This window comes from Ananas comosus, linkage group 1 (assembly GCF_001540865.1).
Source record: "Ananas comosus cultivar F153 linkage group 1, ASM154086v1, whole genome shotgun sequence".
NCBI classification, from domain to species: domain Eukaryota; kingdom Viridiplantae; phylum Streptophyta; class Magnoliopsida; order Poales; family Bromeliaceae; genus Ananas; species Ananas comosus.
In genome coordinates this window covers 20,445,893-20,455,815 of record NC_033621.1, presented here as the reverse complement: position 1 = coordinate 20,455,815, position 9,923 = coordinate 20,445,893, and the positions used below count along the sequence as shown (strand labels likewise).

At 36.9% G+C, this 9,923-nt stretch overlaps 1 protein-coding gene across 1 annotated transcript; it reads left to right on the top strand.

Moving 5' to 3' along the window:
• LOC109723504 lies at positions 498-8,644 on the top strand. Its single transcript, XM_020251934.1, has 7 exons — positions 498-892; positions 3,150-3,165; positions 4,136-4,175; positions 6,544-6,788; positions 7,306-7,540; positions 7,990-8,063; positions 8,191-8,644. Exons 1-7 carry the CDS (start codon positions 498-500, stop codon positions 8,263-8,265), a joined length of 1,080 nt encoding a protein of 359 aa, XP_020107523.1. The 3' UTR covers positions 8,266-8,644.

Below are 9,923 nucleotides of genomic sequence, written 5' to 3'. Positions count from 1 at the left end.
TGCAAGCCTTGTATAATTACTAATCACCTTACTTGATTGCTTTATTATACATACTGTTAGAGCCTTGGGCGGGCGGGGGAGGCCCTGTCCGTTCGGCGTCTGTTGACGTGACCCAAACCCGACCAAATTGGCGGGGATTGGGTTGTGACACCAGCCCAGTAGCAATAATAATTCGTTGGGCCCAACCACCGGTCCAAAATGTTTAAGCCCAGTTATTATTACTAGTGTCTAAGTATTTTATAAACTCAATGATAACCCTATTTCCATCGAATATGGGACTATTGGAGTGTCACAAAATATTATTATTTTTGTCGTTTAATATTTACTAATGTATGTTTATTATAAATCTTTCCATCCGCAGCGAAGCGCGGCTCCTTACCTAGTAATCCTATGAATCAGCAACCCTAACGGAGCCCTCCCCGCATTTCGCGCTCTCCGCCCTCGCGTACGGCGCCGTGCCGCCCCGCTTCTCCTCTCCCTCTTCGTCTTCGGACGAGATGGTCCGCTCTGACTTTTTCGTCCTCTTTGTCCTCGCTGCGATGGTTGCCGTCCTCCTTCAGGAGCACAGCCGCCTCTCCCGTACGGCGCGGTGTTCCCCCCTCGCTTTCTCTCCATCCTCTCCGCCTTCGCTGCGCAGCCGCGACACCGTGCGGTCTAGCGCCTCCCCTCCTTCTCTTGCCGCATGTCCTATCAGGTCCGCCTTTCCGTACATGTGGGGAGGGGGGTGGCGTTGTGCCGTCGGCGGTATGGGCTGCATCTTTTCTTCCATCGCACGTTCTCAGCTGTATGGAGCCGTTGCCCCAGTCTTTGCGAGGACGGGGGTGCCATCCTTTTCAGGACAGAGGAGGTGTGGTTCTGTCGTTGTCTCCGCCGTGGCCTGGCGGAGCCGTTGGTACGGCCTTGGCTTTTTTACTGCCTCGGAAGGCGGGCCATGCTCTCCTGTGACGTGCCCTTCTGCAACTCGCCAAGGCGTCGTGGGGAGTCGGTGGCCACGCGTAGATGGCTCGATGGGTACGGTAGGTACGGTCGGGGTATGGTCTCTGACTCCGGGTGTGTCTCATGCCCCTTCTTTCTCTGATAAATTGATCGATCTCTTGTTCAGAAAGATGGCTTATAAATACCAGATTATTTGCGGTTTGTTTCTCTTTTCCTGCTGTTTACTTTTCTCTTTGGTTCCCTTCGATTTTTTATCCCTGTTCTTCATCCCCGCCGCCATTGGTTCCATCCAGATTTGCTCGCTGGTGTTGTAGGTCGATCGGTTCCCTTTTCTTATGGTGCATATTCTATTTTAGATACGGGGTTGGAAATTTAATGAATTTTTTTTTGCCTTTTGTTCTTGCTGGCTGTGTTGTATCTATTTGTTTGGCTGCTACTGTGATTATGGTACTTTGCGACCTCTTCCGATTTTAATTGTTGTGTTGCATCTACTCGCTGGTGCTGTCAGAAAACTGCATATAAGTTGACCTTCGAAGTCAGGAATTTTAATTTAGGAGATAAAAAAAATTTATGCAAATTTGTATGAGTGCCTTTGCGCGCACCATTTGTTTGCTTGAGAAATTTTATAAACCCTACTAAGGCTACGCTACTTTTGTTAACTTATGAGCAAAATTTATTGGGAATTTAGCTGGTGCTTTGTGTGTTGCTTGATGAGATGAGCCAGTGAGTAGGCTACTTGCAAGGTTGATTGTTAGACTAATCGAATCCTTATAGATTTTTTCCAGGTTAGAATACTAGTATATTTTAGCTAATGCTTTTGATGCTAGTGTAACTTATGTCTTTTTTTTTGTGGGGTAATCTATTTTTTTTTTATAATCCATTTGCAGTACTCTGTTTCCCTAACTATTCTTTTATTTTTTTTTCGTATTTTTTCTATTTCATATTTTTTGGTTTGTCCCTTGCAGCTGGTCGTAATAAAAGGAACCGATACCATTTGTTACTATTCTTCTTGGTTTCAATGCTTTGCCTCCCTTATATTTTCACTATAGTTAATAGCTACTCTGTATTCCTGTTGGCTTTATTATTTCTAGTTTGTGCAAAAAAAACCTGATTTCCTATTATTTTCCCCTCGGTTTGTGTAAACGAAACATGAGCGAGCTGTTGATAGGCAACAATTGTACAAAAAAAAAAAAAAGCATGGTGGGTTTAGGGTTATGAGGCACGTGCTGGGTAGCAATAATAAAAATATGATATTGTTCTCTTCGGAAGTTTGATGTGGGGCCTAATATTTTAGATTTTTTTTTCCCCATTTGTTGCTGGCAATTTTCTGGGGGTGGTCCATAATACCATTACTCATCATAATTTATTTCCGAAGATGGTTGGTAATAATATAGAGTAAAAAAAATTAGCACCAACTCTTGCGACCATTATTGGCTGAAAGAATATCCATCGAGTGTGCAGCAAAAAATGCTGGTGTTTTGATCGCAGCATTATGGAAGTAGTGGCACAAAAGATATGGGTAATCTATGGCCTCAAATAGTTTGCAGGGTAATGCTGATATGGAATTTAAAAAGGGCAAGCTTGATGGCCTTAGGGCAACGCTTGCACCGATTATTGCCTAAAAAAAAAGTACATCAAATATGTGAAGAAAAACATGGCGGTATCCTTGCTATCTGAGCTCACTCGGTTCGTTCGAAACTATTTGAGCCTATTGATTATTCTTTTTTTTTTTTGTTAGCTACTTTCATAATGCTATGATTTATATTTCTTTTAGTGGTGTTTCTGTTGCTTTCGATCTCTTATTCTTTTGGTTCATTGAATGTTTGTTATCAGCTAGCAAAAGTTGTGTAGCCATATGTAACTATTCTAATTAAAGTTCGTAAGGAATCCCCTATATCTAATGGACATAAAGATGGCACGGTTTAAATTTTTTAAAAGTGTCTAAAGGGGTGCTGCTTCTAAGAAAGAATCAGCTATATGATCTTCTTGATAAACTGTGTTTCTATGGTATGTTAATATGGAATTTGGAGTTTTTTTGCAATAATGTAAGATTAAAAGTTGATTATTTAACATGGACCTATTGGACAATTTTGTCAGATGTTTACCTGCAAAAATGACGCACTCAACAGTTGCGGCTTACTAAGCATTCTAACCTTTTTTTTCTTTTTTATTTTGGTATGCCCTATACTGATTGTTTTAGCTTTTTATGCCAGGGCTGCTGATAATCAGGTATGCGGAGCATCTTGGGTTTCATTTTACTGAATAAATGGTTAGTTGGTTTGATAGTATATGTGGGCAGAGCTTTGTGGTTCACTGGGTTATTTTGTCTATCTAATATAACACCTAATCCCCTTTTGAAGAGTATTTCCATCTTGGTTTCTTAATTGAATATCACTCCGGTTTTTGGATTATATAATTCTTTGTGTTTGATTAGCTAGGTTCTTTTTCTTCTACAAATTCAGATCGTCTGCCCAAATTTGATCACGAGGTATTGAACTATAATTCTACAAATTCAAAATTCATATAATTCTTTTTCTCTGTTGACTTTTTTTTTTTCTCCCCCTTAATTTGTCCAATTTTAAGCAACGATTGTAAAATAGCTTCTGTTTATCAATCCTTTTTTCTTATGAATTAAACTACACAATTTCCATTTTGTTGTTTAGTGATTAGCTGATTGGTCTTTTTTTTTCCCGTAGTAATTCCTGTTAATCTTTATAAAATTCTTCTCACTATATATCTTTTGATTAGGCCTAAANCTCTCTCTCTCTCTCTCTCTCTATATATATATATATATATATATATATATATATATATATCATAGCAATTTCTAGGTTCAATTTGTATAAGACATTGTATGCTTTGCTTTTGTTTTGAATGTGGACTACACAGAGTTACCTCTAAACATCTTATGTTTAACAAATTTGTTTCTTCAGGCTTTGTACATATAATTTTTTCCCTGCCTTCTATTTTAGTTTAATTTCTGATCTCTCTTTTGTTTCTACAGATTTTAAGGAAAATCTTCTTCTGATTAAGCCTTGAGAAATGCGTGCCTCACGAAATGCTCAGTTTCTAAAATCTTTTTTTCCCCCTGAGCCTAGTTGATTTTATATGAGTAGTATGTGCTTTAATTATTCATAAATTTTATCTAAAAAATTTAGATGACAAGGTAGCTTGGATGACTGTATATCAACCGCTGTAGGCCTTAATCTTCTGTTGGGATCTGGTTGGAAAAGATGGAGGTATATGAGTTCTATAGCCTACCAAATATTAATCTATTTTTCTAGCTGTTTAATTCTATTGTTTATTGTTTTGCTAATCCACCATTTGGTTCATAGTAATTTCTGATTGATTTTTGCCTGATTATTCTCATTATAAATCTTTTGATTTGGACTAAAATATTTGAACAATCTGTATGATATACTTTGTAGCAAGGCTTAGGTCTGGATTGTAATAATTTTTTAATACTTTGTTTTTCTTTTGAATGTGTATTTCACAAGGTTTATCTCTAAACATCTGATGTTTAACTTATGGATGTTCATGTCATTTATAGCATATTATTTTTTTTTGTAGTGTTCGTTCTTATAATTTTATTTCTATGAAAAGTTTTCAATATAATCTTAATTATGTCCATCTTTGTATCCATTTGACCTGCAACTTTAGTTAATACATTCTGTATTTTACAGTATTTTTCTTAAGTTAAGGATATGCAATCGTACTTAAGATACTTAGCAGGATACTTAGCAAGATGGTATCGAGTAAAAGTTAAAGAGAAATTCTACTTGCGAACCCCAAAATATGATTGACGTATATGGTAAGATAGATGTAAATCGAACTTCAAAACCTCTTTAATCTGAGAGGATTGTGATCCGACTCAATATTATCCAAAATGTTGAATATAAATATTAAAAAAAATACTGACTTTTTTATACTCTGAATTTTTTGAGATAATGGCTATTTCAAATTAACATAGTATCAGAATAGACGATCTTGAGTTTTAGGTCCTGTTACTCATTGGCTTTATTACATTCTTTAACACAAAGAATTAGTTTTGATAGATAAGTTAGCTTGGACAGCTATATAGCAATTGCTTTAGCTATTCATCTTCTATATAGGTTTGGATCAAAGAGGACAGTATGAGCACTTCAGCCTCCCAAATAATAGTGTTGCTATTTGAGTCTTTATTTGCTTATATTGCTTAGTGATTAGTTGATTGGCCTTTGTAAGATTCTTCTAATTATATATCTTTCGATTAGGACTAAAACGTTGGAACAATCTCTATGATATATTTCATAGCAATTTCTGGGTTTAATTTGTATAAAATTTGTTTTGTTTGAATGTGGATTTCGTAAAGCTCACCTCTAAACATCTTATGTTTAACAAATCTGTTGCTTTAGGCTTTATATATACAATCTTTTGGTCACCTTGCCTTCTCATTTATTCTCTAATATTTTTTTCATCGCTATTGATTTTAAAGAAAACCTTCTTCCAATTAGGCCTCCCCTCATATGTGCCTCGCGAAAAGTTTAGTTTCTTGAACCTTTTCTTTTTCATTCTTAGTTGATTTTATGTGACTATGTATGTGATCTAATTCGTTTCTTTTTTCTTTTTTCTCACTGACTTTCTCCTTTTTGTCTTCGTTCTCATTATCGAGCTTTGTATACTTAACGAGTATTTTGCTTTTAGTTGTCTTTATGTTGTGCTATTCTTTGGCCTCTTATTTTACCAAATATTTTGGTCCTTGCTAGCTCACAGGTTTGCTTACCTTTTCAATATATTTGTTCCTTTCTCGATACTTTGTCTTTCTACTTTAAAACAGTTTGTCTCCACACTACTTTTGCTATGTAATGTAAGGCAATGATGACACAAGGGACTTTGTGATGCAGAAGGTTTGTAATTTTAAAGCTCTAATTCTCTATTTTGGAACAATATTTTACACGGTACTTTTGCTATCTAATGTAGGGCAATGATGACAAGGGGCTTTGTGATACCAAGTTTGTTTCCACGCAATATCTCTTAAAAAATTTTACTTTCCAGAGGCAGATATGCTTAATTTTATGCGAATTACTAAAACTAACAATTGTTCCTGCAATATTTTCTTTTTTTACACTGATGTTGCGAGTTCTCTTTTTTCGTTGTAAGAAAATGAACTTTGGGTTTTTAGATAGAAAAACCGAGCCTTGATTTTAATATTTGTTTTGGTGCAACTTGCTATTTATGTAGTGTGACAACGCTCTTATGTAGTAACATAAGAGAATTTTTTTTAATCCTTGGTCATTTTGCTACTGTTGACGTTATTCCAATCTTTAGCTAAATTTCTAATTCAATTTTCTTCTCATACTTCTATTTTAGCTAAAGGCGAGGCCTGCATAGTGTGCTCTGCATGCAACCATCCAACTTGGCTAGCAATGCAGAACAAGAAATAGAAAAGTACTAATGAGAACATTGAATCGATAAGAACGAAATTTTAGTTTTCAACATTATTAAATTGTATGGCTACTCTTTTAGTACTATTGCATTTCAGTAAGTGTTCTATACGGATTTGTCTAGAGAAATAGTATGCATGTTTTAATCTCTTTTTGCTTTATTCTTTTTCATTGTTGCTTTCAGATCACTTTGGCCCTGCCATAGCGCGCCGGTGCAATTCTTGTAATCTCATTAATGATGCCGCAATATGGTTGAAGCATATCTGCCAAATATGGCTACACTCACTTATCTTTGTAAGCTCTATAAGCTATTTGAATTCGCTATTTAGCCTGATCAAACGAGCATACTGGTGTTGCAGGGGAAGAGGAAATGTCACTGGCATAGTGCATTCAATTGACATCCATCCATCACGAAAGCATATATGTATAGTAAGATCACCACAACTCACTCAAGGCAGATGTTCATTTAGAAATGTGTAATCCGTTGTTTTATATCGTTGGATCCATAAATATCCATAGTCTATGGTACCTTCATTAAAAGACCAGCAGAAGCTGCTCTCATGTAGTATGTATACTGATATGCACATATGTTAACACATGTTATTGTTGGGGGAAATTCTTTCAAAGATCAGCAGATGTACCTGAGCTGTCTTTCTATTCATATGTCCTTAATAATTTAGCTTATGTGATTAAGAAGTATTCAAATCTTCTGGTGTAAAGAGTTGATAATATCTTCGGAAGCTAAATGTGCGTTCGTAGCTTTAGACATTTCTTTATTTAAACACAAATAAGCTTCATGATAGTTCCTTGGGTTAATGAGCATTTTGTAATCACTTTATTTTGGGATTTTTCCAATTTAATACCATGTCTTTTAGTTCAGGACTTCCTAATGAGTGCTTGATATAATGACATGCTCTTAATGTGCATCTTATTTAAAATTCTGAAGGTGGGGGGCTCTTCTGGAACTCTATTTGCTTGGGATCTTCGTTGGCAGCAGTGGCCGATCCTACTCTCTGGAGTCTGTCTTAATGGGACGGACCAACCAGTCTCCGAGAGCGAGGTATGCAAGGTTCAGTATGACAGCTACACTCAATCTTCTGGAATTACCTCAGCTCTGTCGACGAAAATATTACCTGTTATGGTGTGCTCAGAAGATGGGATCCTTGTAGTTCTTGAACAAGGTAAGTTTTCTCTCAAGAGATGGCGAAATATGCTTTAATGTGCAAATTGGCACTAAATTGGACAAGACAATTTCCTTCCATATTGTTTTTTTGATTATTCAAATAGCTTGAATTATTTATGACGTGATTCGACTTACTTCATTATCCTTTTTTCCATTGAATTCCATAATTGGTTGGATCAAATCGATGCACTCTTGTGAATCACCAGTTTCAGTCATCAGGAATGCGTGGTCAAATAAAAATCAACATAAACAATGAAAATGAAATGAAAATCCAAAGTCATTCATGCAATATAAAGGAACTTTCATCGAACTCTGTTTTTTGCCATTTCTGGCCCAAATATTTCCAAGAGATTGCAAACTAATCACTTTGATGGTGTTATTTTAGTGGTCTTAAACAATTGGTAAGCTGGTCTTGATTTATTTTTTTTTTTGGGTGTGTTTTAACAGGTGAAGATCCTGTTGAGCTATTAGCTGAGCCATGTGCTATCAATGCCTTTGACATTGATCCCCAAAATCCTTTTGTGAGTTATGAGTCAAAAGATTGAACTGTTAATCCTTCATAATATCTTTAAAAGTAGGGGAGGAACCTTTGGTCACTCATTGTATGATGTATATTTGTACCTGTTTAACACCCAAATTCTCTTACAGGATGTGGTTTGTGCTCTGGAATGGGAAAGCATGGCGATTTTATCGCGGGGAAGAGACGCGATGGCTATTCAATAAACATAGCTTTGATTTGTTTTTCTTTTTCTTTTTTGAACTTCTGCATATTTCGGCAAGGATGTTCTTCCGGCAGGCGCGATCGGGACATGTTCATCTCACCTACACTACTTATACCAGATCGACTTCACGACATCCACTCATTCCACCGTCTGGTAATACTACTGAGGCTGGAGGGTCTGGAGCTGGTGCAGGAGATGATGATGATGATGGTGAGGACACGGAGTGATTACATCCTCGCACTTAGTCTTGCTACTTAGCTTTTAGGACGATGTTTTAGCTTTGCTTGCTTATTTTTCATTTGCATGGTTTTACTTTTGTTTTAGGCCTGTAACTATGATTTGACTACTCTTATGCTCTTAGTATGTTTTCTCTCTTCATATGTTTTATCTTTGGCAATTTTTGACAAAAAGGGGGAGAACAATGATGAACATGTATTGATCTAAAGAACCGGTGAACAAAGGGAGACAAGGAGTGATATTTCGAGAAGAAGAAGGAATAAAGAACAAAGGGGGAGAAGAAGTGTAAATTGTAAGGATGTCCAGAATTTAACTTTCTATATCTTTTTGGATAAATTGTTTTGCAGGAAATCAAGACTTCAAGACTCCTTGTTGCGTCTAAGTCATAGAGTCTGTTTTAGGAGTTTTTGATGTAAGTTTAAGTTTCAAATTGTATTTGGATTACACGCGAGGAGTTCAATATTTTGGTGATGACAATTGAACTTCGTTTTTCTTTAAATTGTAATTTTTGAGTTTGTGTGAGTTTTGTCACGAAATTGCCAAAGGGGAAGATTGTTAAGTCTTGTGTGTTGGCAAGTTTCATGAAGTGAGTCGGAGTCTTGAAGGATCGGTGCGTATTGTCGAAGATCGAAGAATTCAGGATTTCGAAGAAGTTGGAAAACAACTCACACTGTGAATCACGATGTCCAGGTAAAGTGTTAATTCATGATTATGGTGATTCATACTTAATTGTAGACATTAAAATCATAATATCAATGTCTATCGGATTAGAAAGTGCATCGGAACTTTGCAAAACCCGAAACGGCAAAAATTTGCAAAGTGTACCGATACAGCATCAGAAGTGTACCGGTACAAAATGTTTACTGGTACGGCCATCGTGGATGTAACCGGTTTCACTGTTTCGTCAGGTTTTTCGTTCCGTCATTGTGTAACCGGTGACAGCCTAAAGTGTACCGGTACACAGTATAAAATCATGAAAACTTTCTAATCCGACTCTAATTGATTCTAAAGTCTATAAATAAGCTATTGGGCTTCTCTAACATATCAAGCATCACGAAAATACATGTTTGAGAAACCCTAGAGGCTCGGGTTTCATCTAAAACCTATTTTCTACAAAAAGCCTCTTTTAGGTCAAATTGATATATTGAAATTTCATATCTATATGTCGATTTGATCTCAGCTTCGCTTGAAGTTTCCTTCCCTGATTTTCATCGATACTCTAAGCAAAGGATCACCATAATCATGATGCTCTTCATGAACGGCGTCGTGGATTCGGCGTGAACGAAGGCGGTTCGTGGATTCGAATCGTGGGCTCGTGGATTCGAGTGGCGTCGTGGATTCGGCGTGATTGAAGCTTCGTGGATTCGAAGTGGAGGCGTTCGTGGATTCGAACGTGAGGGCGTGGACAACCCGGAGGATTGC

Excerpts from the sequence above, each read along its gene's own strand:
- LOC109723504 (XM_020251934.1), top strand. The coding sequence starts at position 498 with ATGGTCCGCTCTGACTTTTTCGTCCTCTTTGTCCTCGCTGCGATGGTT. Across the intron at positions 4,176-6,543 it reads TCTGGTTGGAAAAGATGGAG|ATCACTTTGGCCCTGCCATA; the intron begins GTATATGAGTTC and ends TGTTGCTTTCAG. Across the intron at positions 8,064-8,190 it reads TTGATCCCCAAAATCCTTTT|GATGTGGTTTGTGCTCTGGA; the intron begins GTGAGTTATGAG and ends ATTCTCTTACAG.